At 37.6% G+C, this 27,524-nt stretch overlaps 1 protein-coding gene across 3 annotated transcripts; it reads right to left on the bottom strand.

The window, feature by feature from the left end:
- Positions 1-998: 998 nt before the first annotated feature.
- Positions 999-27,524, bottom strand: NOX1 (NADPH oxidase 1). Of its 3 annotated transcripts, XM_033111749.1 has the most exons (13): positions 27,276-27,524; positions 24,683-24,778; positions 19,763-19,873; positions 19,436-19,520; positions 18,506-18,654; positions 11,805-11,986; positions 11,585-11,717; positions 6,137-6,229; positions 5,347-5,582; positions 4,966-5,128; positions 4,400-4,546; positions 4,076-4,200; positions 999-1,462 (listed from the first exon to the last, which is right to left on the bottom strand). In XM_033111749.1, exons 1-13 carry the CDS (start codon positions 27,318-27,320, stop codon positions 1,336-1,338), a joined length of 1,692 nt encoding a protein of 563 aa, XP_032967640.1. In that variant the 5' UTR covers positions 27,321-27,524; the 3' UTR covers positions 999-1,335. The 3 variants fall into 3 exon arrangements, with proteins under 3 accessions (XP_032967640.1, XP_032967662.1, XP_032967651.1); XM_033111771.1 differs by lacking the exon at positions 4,400-4,546 and having other exon boundaries at positions 1,218-1,462; positions 27,276-27,406; XM_033111760.1 differs by lacking the exon at positions 19,763-19,873 and having other exon boundaries at positions 1,241-1,462; positions 27,276-27,406.

Genomic DNA, 27,524 nt, shown 5'->3' with positions numbered 1-27,524 from the left:
GAAACACGGTAGTATTTTTTACTTATGTCCAATTAATAAATGAAACAGTTCGCTACCATGAGTTCCTGACCTATCTTTATTTTGTTCAGACTAGTGACTGAAAAAATAAATCTTACTAATCCTTCAAGTCATATAGGTTTCTGGGTAATTTGAAACAACCATTTATCCATTTTTGATCACTTAATGGTAGCAAAATAGGTGCTATAATGCTAATTGAGTAGAAACATTCTTATAAACCTAAGGAGTTGAATTGTCTTTGGGCACAATAAAGTATGGGTTTTTCCCTCTTTTAAGGGACCTGGTCTTCTTTCCTTTCTGCTGATTCACTGTGACTACTAACATCCCAGAGCCAGGTGGATAGGAGAAATAAAAAGCATTTTGACAGGAGAAGGAAAAGGCATTTTGCTTATGTCATTAGGTGAATGATTTCCCTAATGAATAAGTAAGTAGGAGCAAAAAAAGTTATCAAAATTCTAAATTGCCTTCTTTTAAAACTAGACATTAATAAACCCTCTTAATAAAAATGGTGATAAAGAGCCATTGTTGACTAAATAAGTCATCCAAAGATGGAGTTCAAGTTTTCACAATTATTTCCAACAGAGCAATGCATGCGAATTACAATATAGCTGACTTTCAATTATTATACAATTATGATTAGCATACTTTCCAGATTTTCTTTCCCAAACGAAGAGCCTAGATAAAATAACAAAAGACTTATTGATAAAACAAAGAAAAAAATCCTTCGTTTTTTGACAAGCAAAAATAAGTAAAGCATAAATTGCTGTTCACACTGGAAAAGACCATGTTAAAATAACAGTAAGAATGTACATAGTGTAATATAATGATGGGGTTCTTGGTAATTTCATGTTTGTTTTATTATTTATGCTTATTATTATGTTTTTGTTAATAATTCTTAAATAAATTTTTGTTTAAAAAAATCACCGTACTTAGAAATTTTCTTTGAGGGTGGGAGGGAGGGGAGAATATGACCCGAAGTCCAGGAATAGTAACGACTGGAATCAACAAAATCACCCTGGGTTAAGTTGTTAACCACCTCTGTTATGAGGCTTTGCTGTAGTCATGGCATTCCAGAATGATTTAGTTATTTTCCCAAGAAAGATTCCGTGGGCTTTGCAAATATTGTGACTTCTGAAGTTCTTAGGTTCTTGAACCTCGGTGACAACAAAGTTGAATCCAAAAAACAAATGCCAGGGAGTCAAGGCTTACAAGAGATATTATTGTCTTAAGTGGCTGCCCAAACCTGACCATACCAAGTCAGTTGTTGAGGATACAAAGGAGAGACTAAATGCAGATTAGCATCCTTATTCCTATAAGTCAGAAATTTTCTTTGTTGAAGAAGAATTGAACCTTCCTAGGATCCAGACTGGAGTATTGGTGACAGCACTTGCGCAGGCTCTTTGCCAAAGCCTGAGGGCCACACAAGAAGACTCCCACCACAGACCTGCAAGAATAGAACAGTAGTCAGGGCTAGAATGCATCAAAGGCTGTGATGTTCGTGAGAATGGACAGCCGGCCTCTGCAGGCCTTTACTACTCCCAACAACCTTGCATAAAAATTCTGTTGTTGACTCCCCTCATGTTCTTCATAGTACTTTTCTCACCTTTACTGCTTGTAAGCCCCAAATGTGCTTCCAGCCCTTAGCACTCAGCCTTGCCTAGCCTATAGAGAACAGACAGAAGATTCTGTGCCCTGTGGTGGTTAAGTGCTAGCTAGACTAGAGAGCAAGTCTGCCTGAGTTCAAATCCCAGCTCCGACACTTGTCCAGCTGTGTGACTTCGGGAAGTTTCTTAACCTCTCTGTGTTACTGTTCCCCACCCCACCCCACACCTGTCAAAAGGGGACAAAAAGAGTACCCACCTCATAGGGTTGTTTTGAGGTTTAAATGAAAACACAAAGCAGTCAGAAAAATGCTTGGTACATAGCAAGTGCATATGTGTCAGCTGCCATTAAACCCATCCATTTGAACCCCACTTCAAAATTTCTCACTGAAGAGGCAGTGAAGGGTAATCTATTCTCTGGGTCTCTCCCTCTTCCTCCTTCTCTCATACCTTCTTCTCCCCTCATTTTTACTTAATTGAGGTAATTTGCATGTCATAACATTCATCCTTTTAAAGTGTGCAGTTAGTGCTTTTTAGTATAGCCAAAAGGTGGGCAACCATCACCACTTTCTAATCAGAACATTTTCATCATCCCAGAAAGAAACCCCACACACATTAGCAGTCGCTCCTCATTTCTTCCTAACTGCTCACCCCCAGCCCTAGACAACCAAATCTACTTTCTGTCTCTAGATTTGCCAATTGTGAACATTTCATATAAATGAAATCGTATGTGGCCTTATTGTCTGGTTTCTTTCACTTAACATACTATTTTCAAGGTTCACCCATGTTGTAGCATGTATCGGTACCTCATTCCTTTTTACAGTTGAATAACATTCCATTGTATGCACCTACCGCATTTGGTTTATCCATTCATCTATTGATGGACACTTGGGTTGTTTTCCACTTTTGGGCTATTCTATGTACATTTGTGTACAAGTTTTTTCATGGACATATGTTCTGTTTCTCTTGGGAACATACTTAGGAGTGAAATTGCTGGGTCATGTGAGAACTCTATGTTTAACATTTTGAGGAAATGCGTTTTCCCCAAGGTTTGCACCGTTTCACATTCCAACAAGAAATGTAGGAGGAATCCTCCTACAATTTCTGCACTTCCTTGTCAACTCTTATTATTGCCTGTCTTTTATTATGGCAATCCTAGCCCTCTCCCCCTTTTGTATATTTATTTTATTCCTATCTACTTGCTCCTGGTTTGTCTAAATATGCTTAGATCATCTTTATGTTAAACAAGCCTTTCCCAGACCCTGCCACTCCTCCAAAACTGTTGACCACACTTCTCTAGTATTTCCTCCCTTGGATTCTGTGACACTACTTCACATTCTCCTCCTTCTTCCCTGGTTCATCTTTCTCCCTTCCTACATAATGTAAGCATTCCTTAATACTCTGTAGTCTGTCTCTCTCTATCACTCTTAACAATCATAATTTCAACTATGGTCAACTCGACCCACTAATTAAAATAATCTCTCTTGCTTATTTGCTGCTTACAGAACATTGTCTCGCTTAATATTCACAACAATCCTGCAAGTGAGAGAGCAGGCATCTATTAACATAACCCCCATTTTACAGATGAGAAATCTGAAGATCAGAGGGTCTTCTAGCTCGAGATCCCAGACCTGGGAAGTCTCAGAACTAGCATTAGGACCCAGGATCATCTGAATTCAAGTTACTGAGTGACCACTGCCTTCATTAATGCTTTCCAGATCACCCCATGTGGGCATAGAGTTTCACTCCCTCATTGTCCATGCACTTGTTTCATGGAGTGCATCGGTCTGCGTTGAGTTGATCGTATGCATCTCATATTAAAATGTGTGCTCCTTGAAGGCAAGAACCATATTGAGTTTGTCTTTCAGCCTCCAAAGCTTCCTGAATAGTGAGTGCTGAGCTTATAGAAGGTAACCAGTAATGTTTGTGGAATTGAATTGATCTTCACCTGCCAACTTGTTCTGGGAATTTATCTAACATGATCAGCTTAATCTCTTTCCCATCAGAATGGATGATCTCATGGCACCACGTTTTCCTATACGCTCTATCATGTCTCAAAACCCCTCCAGAAAGACCAAGGTCAGGTAATCAGTTAATTAGATAATGTACTCCCAACACTTGCTACTTTAAGTAGAGCTCACTAAGGCCAAAAGCAATGCATATGAATTGTTCCAGTTCTCTATTTTGTTTAGTAATACAGATCAGAACTGAGTCTCCTTGCCTCACTATTTGAATAGGAGCTTGTAGGAGCAGCAAACATGTTCTCAATTACAAGATCATGACCCTTATTTGGCTAAAACCCCGGATGGAATTTCCTTAGTTTTAAGCAGGGATCTAAGAATGGTGCAAATAGTTTCTGCCCCAGAGATCTTTTCCAAAGGGTGTTCAACATGTTGTAATACCTTTCCCAAACCTTAGTTCTGCAAACTCAACTAACCAGAGGAGAATACACTTACTTGGGGTGGGTGGTAGCTATTGTACAAAACTCATTGTCCCACATAGGTCTCCCAAAGAAGGTTTTGTGTTTCAGACCTGTCAGGATGTCAGTGGCTTTGTCAAAGTTTAATGCTGCATGACCAGCCTGGAGTCAGAGAAATAAAAAGTTAGAAAAAGCAGGTCCTGGTAACTGTCTCTTCTTTCAGCCATTTTAAAACTTGGACGTGAGGGTGAGGACATGTAGGAAATCACAAGAAATAATTATTTCCCATCAGCATGCATGATCTTTTGTCTGACATTCAGCTTGCATCCAACATGGGAATTAGTGTGTTGTTTGAACTCACGATATTGCTGTCCCATCCGGTGAGGAAGAGACGGTAGTTTAGAAAACCCACTTTGCCTAAGTCCTCCATCTCCTGTTCCAGGGAAGCCAATAGGTCATTGAACCAGGCAAAGGCACCTATCTCCCTGCAGATCCAGTAGAAATAGATCTGGAACCAGCAAGAGAAAACATAGCCTTATTAAGTTCCCTTTATGATACGGACTGTGGTGACATGATCAGGTAGATATATTCTATATTTGTTGGTCAACTGTAGGGCGACCTGAAAAATCACCTCTACGGAGCAGCAAACATTAGGCAGCATGAATGTCCCGAGTCCTGACAACTTGCCTTATGGAGCACAGAGACCAATGTCATCTTTGGTTCAAGGTGATTTTAACTCCAAATTGAAAATGAAGACCCTGTTCTTATGGTTAATCTGTAGAAGCAGATGCCTTGGCAGAGAGAAGTGATCACTTGCTCTTATAACTCCAGGGAGGGTTACTCTTATCAATTGTAAAGAGCTCAACCCACGACAGCAATGCATTAGTCAAGCCCAGACCAGATGAAAAGTGGCATGAGGGAGTGTACCGTTTGTGTTTTGAGGCTGTGATCTGCATGCTGGAATTTGTACCAGATGGACTTTAAAATGGAAGCAAAGGGGGTGACCCCAATTCCTGCTCCGACCAACATAGCCACTTCATAATGGAAAACATCCTCGCTGGCGGTACCAAATGGACCATCCACCTGAATCCTGGCAGAAGGCAGAAGACAACAGGCAAATGAAGTCTCACCTCCACCCCCAACCTCAAACATCCTCCTAGGGACTTAGTGGTTTCCACGGCTGATTTTGGGCCTGTTTATATTCATCATATTCTATTGTACCAGACTTCAGGTTCAACAAGGATTTGTTTTCTCTTTCCTGCCTGTTGGCATTCCTGATCTAGGTCTCTGCTACTGTCCAGGACCTACCTGGGAACTGGTGAATGCTGTTGTTCAAAAGTCCTTAGGAGATTTTCTGTCCAGTCCCCTACTGCTCGGATATGAATGGAGAAGAAGTCTTCCTCTGGACCAGAGGTCAGAGTAAAGGGATGCCACTCAAGGTAAGAGATTGAGGGGCAATTCACAAAAATATACTGTCCCACTTCCATGCTGAAGCCACGCTTGTTCATCTGCAATTCCAAAACTTTGGATGGATGCATGACAACCTGTGAATGAAGCACAGAGACCAAAGGAAACAATTTCAAATGGAGACAGGGGCAGGAAGACAAAGTAAATTAGTAAAGTTGGAGGACTCGTGACAGTGGTGAACTGTGAGCACGTCCTTTCAAATGGGGGCAGCAGTTACTTAGCCCAGACAATGTTGGCACTACCAGATGGCGACTCAATGCTATCAGTTCACCTGATTCTTCAAGAGAAGCCAGAAATGCCATTTTTAATGTAAAAGCCTCCATCCAAATTTTTAAGTGTTAGCAACCAGTTTGACTTTCTAAACAATCAGATGTGTGGGCCAAATAGAATACGTCGATGGGTTAGATCTGGCGCAGGCTGCCAGTTTTGCAGTCTCAGACATAGACCCATGGTGATGATTTCTGTCTAACCTCTCTTCCCATGGTTCTGTCCAGCACTGGAGGAACTGAAGTATTATGTTACCCCCAAATTCTTTTTTTATTCTCTTCAGGTTGATGACATGGCAATTTATTTCTATAATCAGGAAGAACAGAACTCTTATCATGGCAAGATGTAATTGCATATGCTTTACCTTGGTAATCACAACCTGCTGCTGGGAGCGATAAAATCGGAGGATCCTTTCAAAGATATAAAGAACAACTGGTGCAAGGATCCACTTCCAAGACTGCACAGAAACAGAGTAAAGAATGTGGTTATACATTAATCTCTTGTTTAGAATTTACTTGTGTAGCAGTTTGTTCCCTCATTCAATAAATATTGATTGAGTTGTCTGATGTGTATCATTATTAAGTCACTAATTTTACCAAATCTTGAGGACACAAATGGAAAGGAATAAACTACAATGGTTTTGTTTGCTAATCTGTTACTCATAAAGCAGATCACTTCCTGAAATTTTACAGGTTTCACCAGGAAGCAAAAGAAAAGCACAGAAATTAAGTACACGGTAAATATATACATACATACATACATACATACATACACACACACACACATATATATATATATATATATATATATATATATATATATATATATAAAATTTTAAGAGTCTAAGACTGTTTTGTAGGACAACTTGTCTAATCTGAAAAACCAACAGAGACGGTAGATGTGGAATAGAAGCAGATGATTAATAACAAAACTAACACAAAAGGGAAAGTACGTGGCTGACACTATTGATAACAACAATATATAAAACTTGGTACTTATCCATCACCTCTTTTCTCAGGTAATCAAAACACCTAACATAGTAATATGCTTTTTATCTTGTCTACATTTTTTTTCAAAGCAATCTTTCTATCCCTGAGATCTTCTTAAAGGTAGCAAGTTGCTTCTATATGCACAGGAGCTACTGAAAATGTATTCCCTAGCAATGTTAAGTCATGTCCTTTCTTGCACAATTGTTCAAGTGTGATACATCAGAACTGTGTGGAATGAGGTTTCTTATTCTGTTTCAGGTAAATAACTTCCTTGGGTAACTCTGGGGAGAAAAAGGGCAGAGATGGGGTAGTGAACCTGAGAGTGGGTATTATACAATCTGATGCTACTTCTTATTTGGAAAAAATCCCTAGCCGAATTCAGAAGACATGAATTCAGCTCCCCCCCCAAAAAAAAGAAAGAAAAGAAAGAATTAAAGTGTGCACAAAGTATACAAGTATAGTAATGGCCGCATTAGTTTTCCTAAGGAAAAAAAAAGACAAAATGGTGTACTATACATTTTTTTGTCAATACCAAACTTTTTAAAATTTTAATTTATTTTTTTGTATTGAGATATAATTGACATATAATATTATATGTTTTAGGTGTATAACATAATGATTCGATATTTGTATATATTGCAAAATGATCATCACCACAACTCTAGTTAACACCTTAGATAGTTACAAAAATATTTTCTTATGACGAGTACTTTTAAGATCTACTCTCTTGGCAACTTTCAAACGTGCAATACAGTATTATTAACTGTAGTCACCATGCTGTACATTACACCCACAGGACTTATTTGTTTGTACCTGTTGACCACTTTCACCCATTTTGTCCACCACCATCCCTGCCTCCGGTAACCTTTAATCTCTTCTCTGTATCTATGAGCTCAGGTTTTTTTAAATTATTATTAGATTCCACATGTAAGTGACACCATACGGTATTTGTCTTTGTCTGACTTATTTCACTTAGCCTATTGCCCGCAAGGTCATTAAAAATAACCATGTAGAAAAAATATGAAAAATGGTATACCATACAGCTTTCTAAAAACATGTTTCAGAAAAAATATTTGACAACAGAGGAAAGTATCCAATGATATAGATGAAGAGGAAAAAAATATTATCTCTAAGTGGTAGAACTCTAAAATTTTTATTTTCCTCTGAATATTTTTCTGCGTTTTCCAAACTGTACATAAACGTGAGTTATTTTTATAATTTTTAAATGGGGAGAATGTGGAGAGAGTACTTTTTAATGTTTATGAAAGAAACAAACCAGTACATTTAAATAGGTGGCAAAACTGGTGTCCTCTCCCTTAGGGTATCACTTGACCCATCAAAGCAACACTTGAGTTTTCAGTCTACCTCCAAATAGGCCAAATATACCTTATCTCAGGCAATCTAGGAGAAAATGATAGATGTTGATGTGCAAGGTAAGACAGGGAATTAACAGCTAGTAAGGGGCTGATCAAGCTTTATAGGTTCCTGTCTTTAAGGGCCTCGTGTCGAATAATACAGAAGGTCTCTGATTATAACTTACAGTTCCACTGACTTTTGAAATGAAAGGTGCTGTTAACATATGCCAGGTATGTCCTTTTAAAATTATTTTTTAAATAAGTAATACATGTACATTGCACAAAATTCAAAAGTACAAATCTCCCTTCCATCTCTGTCACCCAGCTCCCCAGAGACAATGAATGTTATTATTTCATGAATCCTTCTGGGAATATGCATTTAAGTGATAACATTGCATTAAGTACAAATGGTAGCAGACTATACACACTACCCTGCCTTTTTTTTATTTAACGTCTTAGAGATCGGTCCGTGTTCATACCTATGCAGCTGCCTCTTTCACTTTAATGGTTGTAGAGTATTCCATTGTAGGAAGTTCCCATAATTTAACTAGTCTTCTATCGATGGGCACTTATTTCCAATCTTTTGTTCTATCAAGCAATGCTACAATGAATAACCTAACACATGTAATTTAACACCTATGCAAGTATGTTTTTAGAAAACCTCCTGGAAGTAGAATTTTAAAGTTTGGTAAATACTGCCAAATCACCCTTACAAGCAGTTGTATAAGTTTACACTCTCACCAGTAATGCGCGAGAGCAATGCCAACACAGCTCATGAGCAGACAGGCTCTTTGATCTTGGCTAATCTGTTTGGTTAAAAAAAGAGTATCTTAATGTAGTTTTATTTTGCATTTCTTCCATTATGAATAACATTAAGCATCATTTCATATATTTAAGATTAACATAAATCTTCATTTCTGTGATATTTCTGTTCATATCTTCTATTATTTTTTATTTGGTTGTTAGGCTTTTTCTTATTTTTAAGTAAACTTTTTATTTTTGAACAGATTTATAGAAAATTTCCAGAATAAAGAGGAGAAATTGTACAGAGAATTCTGATATACCCCACATGCAGTTTCCCCTGTTATTATAATAACATCTTACATTAGTGTGTTACATTTGTTACAATTAGTGAACCAATATTGAGACATGAATCTTAACTGAAGTCTGTATGTTATTCACATTTCCTCAGTTTTTGTCTAATGACCTTTTTCTCTTCCAGGATTCCATCCAGGATATAATGTTACATTTGGTCATCCTGTCTCCTTAGGCTCCTCTTGGCTGTAATGGTTTCTCAGACTTTCTTTGTTTTTGATGATCTTGACAATTTTTAAAAAGATTTTTATTAAAATGTAGCTAACATACAATATTATACTAGTTTCAGGAGTACACCATAGTTTTTCAATATTTGTATACCTAAATAAGTCATCAGCATGATAAGTTCAGCAACCATCTGACACTGTAGTATGCTCTCACAATATTATTGATTATATTCCCCATGCTGTACGTTACATCCCCGAGACTTACTTGTTTTATACCTGGAAATTTGAACCTCTTATTCGCCTTCACCTTTCCCCTCCTTTTTAATTTTTCAATTATAGTTGACATTCAATATTATTTTATATTAGTTTCAGGTATATAGCATAGTAGGCTTTTTCTTATTGATTTGTAGTAATCATATATTAGGAAATTAGTTCATGGTGTATAAGTTGTAAATACTTTTCCTCCTTAGTAATTTGTTGCCTGTCTTTATTTATTTATGATGTGTTTTTATTTATGATGTGTCTTTTTTTGCCACACAAAATTATATATATATATATATAATATATATGTGTATATAAACATATATATATACACACATATATAATATATATATATATATATAAAGGATAATAAATTTGAATATATAAAGCTAATAAGTTTGAATATATACTAATCCAACTTTATTATCTTCCCTTTTCTGGCTTCGAGATTTTTTATCTTATTTAGAGAGTAGTTTTTACTAATACTCCAGAATTAGAAAAAAAAAATCCCATGTGGTCTTAGGGGGCTTTTATGATTTCTTTCTTTTTTTTTAACATTTAAATTCTTGATGCATGCATCCTTGATCCATATTTTAGTGTAAAGTGTAGAATAAAGATACAGCTTTTTTTCCTAGATGTTTATTCTATTATCCTAAAGAAAATTATTAAATACTGTGTCTTTTCCCCACTGATTTAAATTGACAACTTTAGGGCATATTTTTAAAGATATTTTTCCCTTTCTCGATGAGGACTGAGCTATTGCTCTTCATTCTGCATCTGATCTAAAGACTTTAATCATCCTGAGATCACTTTGAGGCAACACAAGTTAACTTTTCTTTTCCATTTATTCCTCAATCTAACATATTTTATGAGCAATCAAAGATAAGTCATTATATTCACATAATTACCCTGAGGCACACCTTGGGTTCCCTGGAATCCAGTTTCTTCATCATCCATTGTCTAACAATAATTTCCAAGTATGTTCTTATAACACCAATGAAAGCCAACCTCAAGAATGCTTTTAAAAACAAAGTTGAACTCATAGAAACAGAGTAGAAAGGTGGTTAATCAGGGGCTGGTGGTGGGGATCAGGGTGGGGGCAGAATGGGGAGATGTTGGTGAAAGGGTACAAACTTTCAGTTATAAGATGAATAAGTTATGGGGATCCAATGTACAATATGATGATGTTAGTTAATAGTACCATATAGTGTACTTGAAATTTGCCAAGAGAATAGATCTTAAGCATTCTCATCACACACACACACACACACACACACACAAATGGTAACTATGTAAAGTGATGGATGTGTTAATTAAACTCACTGCAGTAATCATTTCACAAAATATACATATATCATTCATCACATTATACACTTTAAGTATATACAATTTTATCAACTATACTTCAATAAAGCTAAAAAAAGTTTTCTTTTTCTCAAAAACATTGACTGGGTTCTCACAAATAAGTTTTGGGATAGTACAGTGGTTAACAGCATAATCTTTGGGATTCAAAAGGCCTGGGCTTGAATTCCAGCCCCACAAGTTACTTATTGTGAGAGCTTCACAATTCACTTAATCTCTCTGAATCCTAGTCCTTTTTGTCTCAAAATGGAGACAAAAGAAGTACCTACCTCATAGGTTATTGCTATGTATAAATGAGATAATCTATGCTATGCAGCAAACTTGGACCATGGTAAATACTATTAATAATGCGGGTTATCATTATTTCCTCTCGAGAGGGTCTCACAACACACACTAACCATTAGCAGTTCTTCTTAAGGGTTATCTGCTAATGATAGTTCACTAGTTTGTTGCCAGTGATATTGTAATTCCTTGATGGTAGGAACCTTGTGAATATAGCCGCTGAGCTAATAATAATAATAAGTAATAATAACAACAATAACAGCTCCTAACAAGAGTCTACCCTTGTCCATAGGGTTTTTACCTCAGCGGGGTGCCCTTCAAACCGGGGAGGCTTACAGTGGGAGTTATGATCATTCCACGTCTCAAAAGACTCTGCACACCTGTGAGGATGATTCTCCTTTATGCTCTCTTCCGTTTGACCCCGTACAATTCCACTGAAATAGACAAAGGAGGACAGTTTGGAGCAAAGAATTATGCAAGGTCAGGGTCTGGTGCATGAGAAAGGAGATTGTGGACCTTACCCAATGCCATGAATCCCTAAGCCGATGAAGTAAATAATAAAAACGTGGTGTGTATACCAGAAGACCTCAAAATAATTCCTCCGGATAAACTCCGTAGCTGAAGTCACCATGAGAACCAGAGCTATTGTGATGATCACTCCAGTGAGACCAGGAATGCTGGTGAATGTCACATATGTCACTGTCTATGAAAGGAGAAATATCGGAGTGACATCATCAAAATGGCAGTGTGAGGTGAACCTCTGGAAATCTCCCCTGGAATTTACAACGAATTGAACAACCATAACTCCACAAAGGACTCCCTGCACAGCAGACAGGCAAGACAAAGAGGCTCACTACTGAATTCATCTAAAGGGGGGCAAATTGCGCTAGCAGGGAAGAAGGGAAGGGAGAAATACAGGGACAGAGCCGCTCCCTGCTCCGAGCTCACTGCATCCCGGAACTACCGCAGCTGTGGGAGAGGGAAGAACTTGGACTGCAAGGGCTCCGTTTATGGCCCATGGGGCTGAGGGGACAGCATATAACACAGCTGAACCCAACGGTCACGGCAGAGACCTCGGAGAAAAGACTGAGGGAAGAAGGATGAAAACGGTGGTTTAAGCCCTCACTGCTGAGCATAGAACAGAAACTGAGACTAGCCGCCCCCTCCCTACCTTCCCAGAGCTCACCCCACCCATACCTGCTGCCAGTGCTAGAGCGGGACAGTAGCAGTGTCAGATCAAAAGAACAGAATATTTGCAGTTCTGAGAACTATGGTCCAGAGACACAGATTCACAGCCCAACTAGTTAAGGCAAAGGGGAGGGAGCTATGGAAACAGGACTGGCTGTGGTGGTGGTCCCGCCAGTGCTCTGGGCCACCTCTCACAACTCACCCCGCCCATGTGCCCACCCATCTGGGCGGATCCCTGCAGGAGTAAACAGAACTGCTGAAACATACGGGGTCTGAATCTGGTGCAGGAAGAGCTTTGGAACTTCAAAAGCTCTCCGCAGCCCCACAGGGACATGGCACCCTACGACCCAGGCAAACTGTTAACAGAGCAGAAGCCCCACTTCCAGGGAATCCCCCCATTGTGTGAGAAGCTGGAATAGTGCAGAGAAAACATAACACTACAGTGTGAGAGAGAAAAAAAAGGCACAGTTGGAGAGAAAATAAATCATTCTACAAGCACGTACTGGAAAACAAAAGAAAGACCTCTTCCTATCAACCTGTTGCAGAACTCACTCCTGTAGATGTCTAGGAAGAGAAATAATAAATCATTAATTGCCATAAATAACGAAGGCAACAAGACAGCTCAGAAAGAAACAGAAAGTCTCCAGAAAACAAACTTAAAGATACGGAATTATGTGACTTAAACGACAGAGAATTCAAGATTGCAGTTCTGAAAAAACTCAATGAGATGCAAGAAAACACAGAAAGGCAGTTTAATGAACTCAGAAACACAATCAAAGAACAACATGAGCATTTTACGCAAGAGATTGAAATTTTTAAAAAGAAACAAATAGAATTACAGGAGATTCAGAACACAATAGAAGAAATTAAGAATGAAATAGCCAGCTTAGGTAGTAGAGTTGACCAGATGGAAGAAAGAATCAGTGACAATGAAGATAGAAACCTGGAAATGACACGGATGGAAGAAGAAAGAGACTTGAGACTTAAAAGAAATGAAAGAACTCTACAAGAACTTTCTGACTCCATCAGAAAGAGCAATATAAGAATAATGAGCATACCAGAAGGAGAAGAAAGAGAGAAGGGAACAGAGAATATATTCAAACAAATCGTCGATCAGAACTTCCCAAACTTGTGGACAGAACTGGATCCTCGAATCCAAGAAGCAAAAAGAACACCTAATTACCTCAAACCCAACAGGCCGTCTCCAAGGCACATTGTATTCAAGCTGTCTAAAATCAATGACAAAGAAAGAATCCTCAAGGCAGCCAGGGAAAAGAACACAGTAACCTGCAAAGGAAAGCCCATTAGATTATCATCAGATTTCTCAGCAGAAACTCTACAAGGCAGCAGGGAGTGGAACCAAATGTTTAAACTATTGAAAGAGAGAAATTATGAGCCAAGAATAATGTATCCAGCAAAGATATCCTTTAGATATGAAGGAGGAATAAAGACCTTTCTAGACATACAGAAGCTGAGGGAATTTTCTAATACATGACCTGCACTACAAGAAACACAACAGGAGGCTATTCGACCACCATCAACAGGGACATTTTGTGGCAACCACAACATAAAAAGGGGAATAGTAAAGGCCTGAACCAGAATATGGGAATGGAGAAAGTAAGCATGCTGAAGAAAATGGAATACTCTAAATATCAAACTTTCTTTACATAAACATAAGGGTAACTATTCAAAAAAACTCCAGAACTGAAACATATACTGTAATCAAAGAAGAAACAGAAGGAAACATCAAAGAATACCACCACACAGGAATAATGGACAACAACAGAAAGGCAAAGAAAGCATAGAGACACAATCTTACCAGAAAACTAAAGATAGAATGATAGGAAATCCTCACATATCAACAATCACCCTAAATGTAAATGGACTGAACTCACCAATAAAAAGGCACAGAGTAGCAGATTGGATCAAAAAACTAAACCCAACCATGTGCTGTCTCCAAGAGACACATCTCAGCTACAAGGACAAGCATAGACTCCAAGTGAAAGGGTGAAAATTGACACTCCAAGGAAGTGGTATCCAGAGAAAATCAGGTATAGTCATACTGATATCTGATGAAAAAGAATTCAGGGTGAAAAAGGTAACAAGAGACAAAGATGGACATTTCATAATGGTAAAGGGGACTGTACAACAAGAAGACATAACAGTCATCAATATTTATGTCCCCAATCAGGGAGCACCGAAATATACCATGCAACTACTAACAGAACTAAAGGGAGAAATTGACCAAAACACAATTATACTAAGGGACTTAAATACATCATTGACTATGGATAAATCATCCAAACAGAAAATAAATAACGAAATAGCAGCCCTAAATGACACATTAGATGAAATGGACATAACTGACATTTATGGAGCACTTCATCCTAAAACAGACGATACATTTTTTTCTAATGTACATGGAACATTCTCAATGATAGAGAGATTTATATATTTATATATTGGGACATAAAACTAACCTCAGCAAATTTAAGAAGATTGAAATCATGCCAGGCATATTCTCTGATCACAAGGCTTTGAATTTGGATATCAACTGCAAAAAGAAAGCAGGAAAAAACACAAATACATGGAGATTAAACAACATACTTTTAAAGAATGACCGGGTCAAAGAAGAAATTGGAGGAGAGATCAAAAGATACATAGAAACAAATGACAATGAAAATACACCCTACCAAAATTTTGGGGATGCAGGAAAAGCAGTTTTAAGAGGGAAATTTATATCATTACAGGCCTATCTCAAGAAACAAGAAAAATCCCAAATAAATAACCTCACGTTACACCTTAAAGAACTAGAAAAAGAAGAACAAGTGAAACCCAAGGTCAGCAGAAGAAAGGAAATAATAAAAATCAGAGCAGAACTAAATGAAATCGAGGACAAAAAGCCAATAGAAAAAATTAATCTGACAAAGACCTGGTTCTTTGAAAAGATTAACAAAATTGACAAACGCTTGGCTAGGTTCACTAAGATAGAAAGAGAGAAGACACTAATAAACAAAATCAGAAATGAAAAAGGGGAAGTTATCACCAATGCCACAGAAAAACAAAGGATCATCCGAGAATACTATGAAGGACTATATGCCACCAAATTCAATAACCTAGAAGAAATGGACAAGTGCTTAGAAACATATAGCCTTCCTAGGCTAAACCATGAAGAAATGGAAAATCTAAACAGACCGATCACCAGTAACGAAATTGAATCAGTCATCCAAAACCTTCCCAAAAGCAAAAGTCCGGGACCAGATGGCTTCACTAGTGAATTCTACCAAACCTTCAAAGAGGATCTAATACCCATCCAGCTCAAACTCTTCCAGAAAACTGAAGAAGAGACAGTACTCCCTAACTCATTTTATGAGGCCAACATTACCCTGATACCAAAACCTGGTAAGGATAACACAAAAAAAGAAAACTATCGACCAATATCTCTGATGAATACAGATGCAAAAGTCCTAAACAAAATTCTAGCAAATCGAATACAACAATGCATTTAAAAGATTATTCATCATGACCAAGTGGGGTTCATCCCCGGGGCACAAGGATAGTTCAACAACCACAAATCCATCAATGTGATACATCACATAAATAAAATAAAGGACAAAAATCATATGATTATATCAATTGATGCAGAAAAAGATTTTGACAAGATACAACATTCATTTATGATTAAAACACTTAATAAAATAGGTATAGAAGGAAAATGCCTTAGCATAACAAAGGCCATATATGACAAATCCTCAGCTAATCTCATAATTAATGGTGAAAAACTGAAGCCCTTTGCTCTACGTTCAGGAACACGACAAGACTGCCCCCTATCACCTCTGCTTTTCAACATACTGTTGGAAGTCCTTGCCAGAGCAATCAGGCAAGAGAAAGAAATACAAGGCCTCCAAATTGGGAATGAAGAAGTTAAACTGTCACTCTTTGCAGATGACATGATGCTATATATAGAAAACCCTAAAGACTCCACCAAAAAGCTATTAGAAACAATCAACGAATATAGTAAAGTTGCTGGCTACAAAATCAACGTACAAAAGTCCATTGCATTCCTATATACTAACAATGAAATCTCAGAAAAAGAAATACAAAAAACAATTCCTTTTGCAATTGCAGCAAAAAGAATAAAATACCTAGGAATAAACTTAACCAAGGATGTGAAGGACCTATATGCTGAAAACTATAAGACATTTTTGAAAGAAATTGAAGAAGACACAAAGAAATGGAAAGACATTCCGTGCTCATGGATTGGAAGAATCAACATAGTTAAAATGGCCATATTACCCAAAGCAATATACAGATTTAATGCAATCCCCATCAAAATCCCAATGGCATTTTTTAAAGAAATAGAACAAAAAATCATCAGATTTGTTTGGAACCACAAGAGACTCTGCATACCCAAAGCAATCTTAAGAAAAAAGAACAGTGCTGGAGGTATCACACTCCCTGACTTTAGCTTGTACTACAGGGCAACAATAATCAAAACAGCATGTTATTGGCAAAAAACAGACACATAGACCAATGGAATAGAATTGAGAACCCAGAAATAAAACCACATAAGTATGGACAGATAATTTTTGACAAAGAAGCAAAAAACATACAATGGAGAAAAGACAGCCTCTTCAATAAATGGTGCTGGCAGAATTGGAAAGCCACATGCAAAAGAATGAAACTGGACTGCTATCTGTCACCATGTACCAAAATTAATTCAAAATGGATCAAAGACTTAAGCATAATACCTGACACAATAAACTGCATAGAAGAAAACATAGGTACTAAACTTATGGACCTTAGGTTCAAAGAGCATTTTATGAATTTGACTCCAAAGTCAAGGGAAGTAAAAGCTAAAATAAATCAATGGGACTATATCAAACTTAAATGCTTCTGCACAGCTAAAGAAACCATCGACAAAATAAAGAGGCATCCAACTGTATGGAAGAAGATTTTTGCAAACAGTGCCTCCGATAATGGGGCTAATATCCAAAATATACAAGGAACTCATGAAACTCAACAACAAAAAACCAAACAATCCAATTGAAAAAGGGCAGAGGACCTGAAGAGACATTTCTCCAAAGAGGACATACAAATGGCAAATAGACATATGAAAAAATGCTCAACATCACTAATCATCAGAGAAATGCAAATAAAAACCACAATGAGATATCACCTCACCCCAGTTAGAGTGGCCATCATCAACAAGACAAATAGTAACAAGTGTTGGAGAGGCTGTGGAGAAAAAGGAACCCTCATACACTGTTGGTGGGAATGCAGACTGGTGCAGCCTCTGTGGAAGGCAGTGAGGAGGTTCTTCAAAAAATTATGAATAGAGTTACCATATGACCCAGCAATCCCTCTCCTGGGTATCGATCCAAAAAATCTGAAAACATTTATCCATAAAGACACGTGTGCTCCAATGTTCATCACAGCTTTGTTTACGGTGGCCAAGACATGGAAACAACCAAAATGTTCTTCGATAGATAAATGGATAATGAAGTTGTGGTATATATACACAATGGAATACTATTCGGCGGTAAGAAAAGATGATATAGGAACATTTGTGACAACATGGATGGATCTTTAGATTATAATGCTAAGTGAAATAAGTCAGACAGAAAAAGCAGAGAACCATATGATTTCACTGATATGTGGTATATAAACCAAAAACAACAAAAGAACAAGACAAACAAATGAGAAACAAGAACTCATAGACACAGACAATAGTTTAGTGGTTACCAGAGGGTAAGGGGGGTGGGGGGTGGGAGATGAGGGTAAGGGGGATCAAATATATTGTGATGGAAGGAGAACTGACTCTGGGTGGTGAACACACAATGGGATTTATAGATGATGTACTACAGAATTGTACACCTGAAATCTATGTAACTTTACTAACAATTGTCACCCCAATAAACTTGAATTTAAAAAAAAAGGGAGAAATATCAGCCTCACACAATATCTACTAAGGATAGCATGCCTTCGATATTCGTCACAAGAACTCAGATGCTTTGCCATTGAGTAAACTCACCATATTTGGAGACTTGATGGGATTTAGCCAAGAAACCCCCTCTTCCTCTTGAGATAGGCTAGAGAGAACAGAAGCAAGGGATCCATTTGTGGCCTGTCGGCTACTGCTGTATCGTTCAAAGTTAAACAGGTGTGCAATGATGTGAATAGCTAAACGGAAAGATGGAAAGGAATATGAGAGTTGTCTCAGGAACATAATGGCAGGCATGCCCTTTAGAAAACGAGAATCCTATACATAGTGTCTAGCAGTATGCCAAGTCCACAGAAAGTGCCAAATAAACCTTGACTGCAGAGAGATCCAAGATCTTTTTGATATTCTGTTCCCAAAAGAATAGAATGTAAGTTCCAAAAAAAAATGTAGACCTAGAACACTGCCTGGCAAACAGTGCCAGGTGTAAAATAAAAATTTCTTTTTATTTTTAAAAATGTTTTTATTAAGAATATAGTTAAAATATAATAAAATAAATATATAGTTAACATACAGTGTTATATTAGTTTCAGGGGTACACCATAGTTATTCAACATTTAGATACCTAAAGAAGTGATCACCATGATAAATCCAGCAACCATCTGACACTGTACCATACTATCACAATATTATTGACTATATTCCCCATGCTGTACATTACATCCTCATGACTTATATGTTTTATCTGGAAATTTGAACCTCTTATTACCCTCCACTTTTCCCCCTGCTTTTTAAAGTTTTCAGTTACAGTTGACATTCAGTATTATTTTATATTAATTTCAGGTGTATAGCCATTTGGTTAGACATTTACATAATTTGGTTAGACATTTACATAATTTAAGAAGTGATCTCCCTGACTTGTCTAGTACCCACCTGAAACTATACATAATTATTACCATATTGTAATGTCTATATGCATGGATGAATGAAACTAGATTCTGAATATCTGGGAGCCTCAGTTACCTGTGTGTAGGCAGATCATATATGCCACCAGCTTATGGAAGGTGAGGTTGTGATCCAGTTGCTTTTTCAGGCTGCACCTGCAAAACTATAAATGTAAAGTGATCGAAGTCAGGTGTCTCCAGACGGCTTTATGAAACTCACTAACCCATAACCAACATGTCTTACATAGAGCACGCCAATACCCACCCACATATGCCCATACCCTTGGCTACCAAAGGAGACCTCTGGCTTCTATTCCTAGGGCCTTGGTGTAGGGCTGTCTGACTGAGGAGTCCAGGGTCTTTTGTCTTTAATGTGAAAGTTGACCTACGAGTGGTTGGAACTCACTGAGCAAGTGCCCCTCAGGAAGGACAGCAGGTTTCGACACATGGGAAGCAGGATCAGCATGCTGTTGAAATTCAGGCAGCGAGCAGAGGCTCGGGCCCAGGCCAACGCCGACTAGAGCAGAGGAGAGAAGAGACCATCAGCTGCTTCATTTCACCATCTAGCAGGGGAGCACTTGTATGAGACCTTAAAATGGGCAGGCTGCAGCTTCCTCCCCTCTTTCTCAGTAACTAGAACAAACAGGCCAGGCCCTCCGTTTGCAAATGACCAAAAATTTGCTGAATTTAGTATTGATTTGAGAAATTCCCATGACGGTGGTTTGGAAATGTTTGACTATACATTTATCAGTATGAAAAAGAATAGGATTTAATAATTCCATGTTAAAAAACACAATCTGTGGTTATAATACTTTGCAACAAGCATGTTTGCTTAATGCACTCAGTTGTGATATTATTATCATTTGTGAAACAATCTTGAGGATCATATATATTTTATTTGCAGTTTGAATAAAGTGTATATATGACTATTTTTTCTCTTTTTTGTATTTTCTATGGTAGCGATTATAAGCATGTAATAATTGTGTAATAAAATAATTCAAGATCTAAGCACTTGTATTTAAGATGTTTTTAATAATTGAATAAAGCTTAGGCAAAACTAGTGAACCTCTCAGAGCAAAAAGTTCAAACTTAGAGATTTGAAAAGGAGGAGCTTCTGCAAACAGAATTTCAAACTGATTTCCTAGGGTGGCCAGGCAGCAGACGTCAAGACTAATCTGATCCACCAGTAGAAGCTGCTAGAAAAGGAGACAAGGAATCAGTGCTTCAAAGAAGTATTTAGCCCAGAAACAGGCTTGATTAGGTCTAGGCTGGACAGAATATGCTCAACTCCATGGTAGCTAAATCCAAATTCTTTCCTCAACCCTGTACAACTGGTCTGAGTCAGCTCCATGTACTTCAAACTGCAGGCTATGGAGTGTGACAGTCTCATATCAGCCACACAGTTATTGTTGCTCTTCAGCTAACAGGTTAGCCTTACGTGTGTGCCTGTCAATGACTTGCTAAGAGGAAGACTATGGGTTCGAGTTAACAATTTCTCAGACTTTTTTCTAATAATCTTTTTGGCCCCAAAACTATTTTCCATACACCCCAAACCCAGGGCAACGTTATATTGGTTTAATAAGCCAAAACAAGATCTGCCTTACAATGGCTCCATCCATAATGGCTTACAATTTGCCAGGCAGCGCATTGAACAAGAGCTGCCCTACTGTTTTCCATCTCTTGCTCTTCCACATGACCTGTGTTTCTCCCTCTGCTGAGTCACACTCCAACTGCTTTTGGTAGAGACAGCCTGTTCCATTTCTGAGTAAAACTTCTCTGCTCATCTCAAAGATCCTGCATTTCCACATTGGTTCCCACAGCTTGCTTATTTGAGTCACAGAGGTTTCTTAAGGCTAAAATTGGCAAGTGAATTGAAAATATAGAACTACAATTTCACACAGTGGGGGCCATTTGTATAGGATGAATTCTTTTTAGAGAAAATCTTTTTTCCCATTGCAGCACATTGAAATATCCCAATTTATGTGCACTTTTCAACATCAACAGTAACTGATGTTCTACTTCAACTGCTGCTGTCATTAATGCCTCGTTGACTATGGATTTAAACTCCTTCTTCAGCTACTTATTTGCTCTGCTTCATAGTGAATTAAATAAGTCTCTGCATTTTTCTAGAGGGAGCATGAATTTAAGAAATACCCTACAGAATGATTAAATAAATTATGGCACATCAATGCCATGGACTGTTATGCTCTTAAAAGGATGAGAGCTATATGAAGTGGAGTAGGGATGGTAAATGTTTAACAATCAGCTTTTGGGGGGACACAGGGGTCTTGATTTCCAATTTACATGATGTAAATACTCCCACTGTGGCAGATCTCAAGATACCAACTTGATGTCATTGAACACCACTGAACAAAGGGTTGGTAAGAGATTCATACAACTGGCTACTGCAAGCTGGTATTAGCTGGTTCCAGCACATCACTGGTTACATACCCACATGAAAAGATATCTGAGATAAACCAAGTGTAAGAAGAAATTTCTAGCCAATGTCTACAACGTGATTCCTTTTTTGGTTAAAACAAAAACAAAAACAAAAACTATGTGTCCTACTGAATGTGTTTATCAAAACTCAAAGAGCAGTACACCAAAAAGACCAAATTTTACCATATACAGGGAAAAAAAGTGAATAAGAATAGTATACCTATCTCAAAAACAAAACAAAACCCATATGTCTGATGCATTTGTGAGCATATTTCAGTATGTCTACATATGCACAATCTGATGCATTTGTGAGCATATTTCAGTATGTCTACATATGCACACACACCAAAATATTAACAGTGGTTATCTTTAGGAAATGAGATGTGAAGGTGATTTTCACATTTTACTTATACACTCCTATATCATTTGACCTCACTGAAAGCAGTATTGTTTATAATTATTTTTTTTAATAGAGAAGACCTTTAAAAATGAAATGTCCACAGGATATCAGCATGAGGCATGATTCATTTTTCCGCTGTTGACTTTTTGGTCATAAAGCAATTCAGCTCTTAATAATTAGTCACATTTATTGCATCATTCTCTTCATAAAAAGCTATTATAAAGCAAATTAACATTTCCTTTGGAGTTATAGTTTCCAAAGAAGGATCAAAAACCAACACTTAAAATGGAAAACAGCAGGGTGAAATAAGCCATGAACAGAACATTCAAATTAGTTGTGATCTCAACATGAATCCTTTGATTATAGAAAAAAAAGAAGGATTTTTTTTCAAAAAGACAAGCTCTCTTTAAACTCGTACATGAGACAGGTCTTTGCGGAAAGCTAACAGAAAAAGACATCATCAAGAAAGGGATTTAACTAAATCCTTTACCCGTTACTGAATAACTTACTAGAGTTAGCAGTCACATTTGCTTCTCTAATCGGGTAGTGGCCAGATTGATGAGCCTGTGAGAGAACAATTCTCACCTTCTTGCTTCCTCCTAGAAACTTCCACACCAATGTGCCCTATCCACCTCCACCCTTCCTCTTTTATTCTTTTTTTATTATTAAATTTACTGTGATTACATTGGTTAATAACATACAATTTTCAAGTATACAACTTTATAAAACAATATCTGTATACTCTATTGTGTGCTCACCACTCGAAGTCTAGTCTCCCTCTGTCACCATGTATTTGACCCCCTTTACCTTCTTCATCCTCCCCATCCTCCCCTTCTGTTCTGGTAACCACCATTCTGTTGTCTGTATCTACCAGTTTTTTGTTTGTTTGTTTGGGGTTTTTTTGGGGGGGTTGTTTATTTGTCCATTTGTTACCTTTTGTCTTATATCCTACATATGAGTGAAATCATACAGTTCTTGTCTTTTTACTTTTGACTTATTTCACTTAGCATGATACTCTCAAGATCCATCCATGTTGTTGCAAATAGCAATATGTCATCTTTTTTATGGCTGACTATTATTCTCTTGTATATATGCACCATGTCTTCTATTCTTAATTTGCCACTTCCCTAGCCTTCTCCATCCTGTTACTCTGACCTGATCCCCACCTTGAGTTCTGCAGCCCCACACACCTCCCTGAGTATCCATCTTGTTTGATGGAAGGTCATCACAGTGGTGGTTTTAAGTTGTTAATTTGTTTTTAATTAAACTCATAAAATCGTAAGCAGGAGTCCGTAAGACAGATGAAGGCTGCTTTGGTTGCAGTAGGGCCAGGGGCAAGAGCACTACCAGTCAGCTGTCTCCTCACACCCTGTAGGAGCACCTGAGTTTCTGCAGAAACCAATTTGAAAACACTGCTTAATCATTTTCTTCATTAATAGGTCTGGGGAGTGTGCCCTAGATAGGGCTGTCAGATTTAATGAACAAAAATACAGAACATCCAGCTAAATTTGAACATCAGACTTAAAAAATGAATACAGATATCTCCTTCTGTTTGAAACTTCGCATTACTCCAGTTAGCTTTCACAAATGACATACATACACGGTAGTACCTGTTTTCACTAACTGATAAAAATCCAAAGAGGATTATTGCTTTAACCATAAAAAAAAAAAAAGAAAAAGAAAAAGAATGAAAAGTGAAAACGGCGTTCAGCGTTTGTTTTGCAGTGAGCCCTTATAGAGGCAGAGTAAACGCTCAGCAGCAAGAGTGGCCAGCCATGTCCCTTCCCAGGAACCACACTTAGCATCTCAGCACCAAGCCGCCATAGCTTTCAACTGTGTCTATGAACATCTGTGCTTTATCTGGATTCATTTCGTGCATATGTTAGCCAGATGCGCTTTAAGGTATCAGAGCTTGTAAGGGTGTTACACTTAGCGTAAAACTGGACGTAATTAAACGTATTTGGTATGATTTGGTAGGTTATTGGCAGGGGGATTCTAGGAATGCTCAAAAAGTTTTCCATATAAATTAATGGTAATTGCTTCTTTGATTTATGTCATTTTGGCTTATAAAATGTTTCATAGGAACACTCTACTTTCAGATAGCAGGGGAAACCTGTAATTTTTGAGCACAGCAGGTTCTAGAATAAAGTCTTTTATTTAAGGTCGTTTCATAATAGTATTGATCAGAAGCCAGCCTATGGTAAAATTGGTTTCGTTATACTTCATTTTGCTTAAAGTCGCAAAACCTGTTAATGACGACGGTAAGTGAGGACTTACTGTATACCTGTGATCCATGCAATATTTGGAAGACACTTATACCAAAATAAATGGTTTGTTATTTTTCTGGAATTTAAATTTAACTGAGCATCCTGTATTTTTTCTGGCAACTCTAGCCTTAGAGGAAATAGGGGCATTGTGTCTCAAAGGAGCCAGAGTGGGAAATAAGAAAAATGCTGAGATTCCCCACATTACACCTGTGATACTCACCCCCAGGATTTCTCTTGTATAGTAGTACTTGTCGGCCTTCTCATATAATAGGAAGGCATGCACAAACAAGAAAACATTCAGCCCCAACCAAGTAGCCTAGAGGAAAACAAGTAAAACAAGCAAAGAATTAAGTGAAATTTGGGTATGGGCAGGAGGAGATAAGGAGTAGAAAATAGTGTCATCCTTTGGCTATTTTGCATTTATCTGTTTTCATTTTAAATCAGTGTAATTCCTGTAGTATCTAACTTATTTTCAGAGTGAGTTAGCACTTCGATACATGCATTAGACACTAATGAGCAGGGTCTGCAAACAAAGGTCCATGGGCCAAATCTGGCTCATTACTTGTTTTGTACAACCTACAACTGAGAACAATTTTTACATATTTTTGTTTTCACATTTTTAAATAGTTGGAAAAAATCAAAAGAAGAATGACATTTTATTACATGAAAATTATATGAAATTCAAATTTCAGTGTTTATAAATAAAGTGGTATTGGAACTTAGCCATGCCTACTTATATCTGTATTATTTATGACTGCTTTCACGATACAGTGAACGAGTTGATTAGGTGTGATGGAGACCATATGGCCTGCAAAGCCTAAAACGTGTACTACCCAGACCTTTACAGAAAACATTTGCCAATTCCTGGACTAGAGCATTTAAACTATATTACCTAAAATATGGCAATCAGTGAATATAGATTTCTAAAGAAAAAAAAAGAAAAAGAACAAATTTAACAGCTGTAACAATACTCATCTGAAAAGAACTAAACCATTCCAGATGGGCCTGCCTCTTTAATTACACCCTGACACACATTTTCCTGTTTTTAGATTGTGAGTCTCTTTGCAAATTAACCTATCATTGCTTTGGACTCATTTGAGTTCTTAAGACTGCTTTGTCTATTCCAAGCTCTGCCTCTGCATTGGCAAAAGGGGATAATTGGAACCCACTGCCCACTGCCTTGGAGACCAACCAGTTGGGATCTAGCCCAAGCTTGGAGGTGCTAGGCTGTAACTGAGCAGGACTCTAGGGCACTGGGATACTTCTAAAACATATCCCTGCCCATTCAGATTCACTAGATCTGAACTACTTACACACCTCTAGCAGTATGGCCTAGTGATTTAAAGTGTGATACTGGAATCAAACTCCTTGGGCTCAAATTCTAGCTCCACCACTTTCTAGCTCTAATCTTAGACAGACATGTGATTTAACTCTCTGAACCTCAATTCTTTACCTGTAAAATGAGAATAATGACAATATCTACCTCACAGCACTGCTGTGAGGCTTATGTGAAATAATGCATGTTAAGTAATTAATACAATGCTTGGTGCATAGTAAGAGCTCAATGAATGCTGCCTACAGAGTTACATTGTTACCAGACTGGCTTTACCAATTAATTTCTTCCTACATCCTTTGCTTAGAGACCCTTTCAGAGATGAGTGTCTTCCAGAGATTCTTTGACCCTAATGGAAAAAGAGATGAAAGCCACTGATATCTCAAGATTCAGAAGATAGAGGAGAGAAACTTATTTAGAGGGAGCAGAAACATTTTGGGATCCGAGAGGGACACAGAGGCAAGAACCTCTGTGCCCGCCCATAATCAATTGTAGACCAGGCAAATGATGAGAAACAGTGACATCTGGAAGTCAGGAGTTCCATTTCTCACCTCGCCTATCATTTCCTCCACTATAAATGGAAAGTAAAGTGGAGCAGAATACCTTTCAGGAAAAAGGAGTAAAAATATTTTTTGAGTAATTTATTTTTCATTAAAAAAAGTAGTGCATAGGAGTATATGTCAGAGATAACAAGAAGTCTGAGCCTGCCAGCAGGATTGGTGAGGGATGGAGGAAATTCAAAGATAGATTGTTAAATGTGAGTCACCATCATGGGCGATGAACTCTCTGAGAAAAAAGAGAGGGATAAAAAGCGCAGAGGATTTTAGAGCTAGAAACACCTTTATTAATATTTTCAATACTGATTACATGTTGAAAGGATAACATTTTTGACATATTGGGTTAAACAAATATATTACTAGACATTAATTTCACCTATTTCTTTTTACCTTTTTCAATGTAAGCATTAGAAAATTTAAAAATCACATATGTGGCTCACATTATATTTCTAGTGGACATCGCTGAGCCAGACGGTCTCTAAAATCACCTCTAACTCAAATGTTCGATGATTTTATGAAATCTTGATGTGAGCAGTATAGGAAGGATGGGGAGAAATGAATGCTCTATAACAGTAGTTAGAAGTGAAATGGAAAGGAAAAGAGAAGACAGAAAATGTAAACAGATTGAAATTTCAAATACTTGTGGCTTGAAAACATGAGCAATTGCATATTATATGTCCCTTTATCAATTTCCAGAGTTGGATTATTTTCCTTTTCTAAAATGGTGAAATATATCGTACATAGAAGACTATACAAAACATATATCTGCAGTCCTAGAGTTGGACTTTTTAACTGATAACTGGCCTTGATAAGCCCAATATTGGCATGGAATCTTTCCCTTTAAATAACTTTACAAATATTAACAAACATGATGTCTCTTTACTCTGTTAAAAGTAATTAATAGGCAGTACAACATCACTTACCAGAACCAAAACTGACAGCCAGTGGTTAACCACCCAGTTTCCCATTGTCGAAAGGTGCTTTGGAACCTCTCTAGGTAGCAGGAAGATTCAGCAACCTGGATTCTGGAGAGGTTCTTCAGGGTTGGAATCTCTGTCCAGCTAGGGTCTGTGAATCTTTAAGAGATGAAAGATGCACATCTACCCACAAAGCTTCCAGGAATAAATAAGTACATTCGGCCTTCCTCCTCTGGACGGAACTATGTTATCAGC

This window comes from Rhinolophus ferrumequinum, chromosome X, assembly GCF_004115265.2.
Source record: "Rhinolophus ferrumequinum isolate MPI-CBG mRhiFer1 chromosome X, mRhiFer1_v1.p, whole genome shotgun sequence".
NCBI lineage: Eukaryota > Metazoa > Chordata > Mammalia > Chiroptera > Rhinolophidae > Rhinolophus > Rhinolophus ferrumequinum.
This window is presented reverse-complemented; position numbering and strand designations above follow the sequence as displayed.

Excerpts from the sequence above, each read along its gene's own strand:
- NOX1 (XM_033111749.1), bottom strand. The coding sequence starts at position 27,320 with ATGGGAAACTGGGTGGTTAACCACTGGCTGTCAGTTTTGGTTCTG. Across the intron at positions 5,129-5,346 it reads CAGCATTCACCAGTTCCCAG|GATTCAGGTGGATGGTCCAT; the intron begins GTAGGTCCTGGA and ends GCCTTCTGCCAG. Across the intron at positions 1,463-4,075 it reads ATAGCTACCACCCACCCCAA|GTCTGTGGTGGGAGTCTTCT; the intron begins GTAAGTGTATTC and ends CTATTCTTGCAG.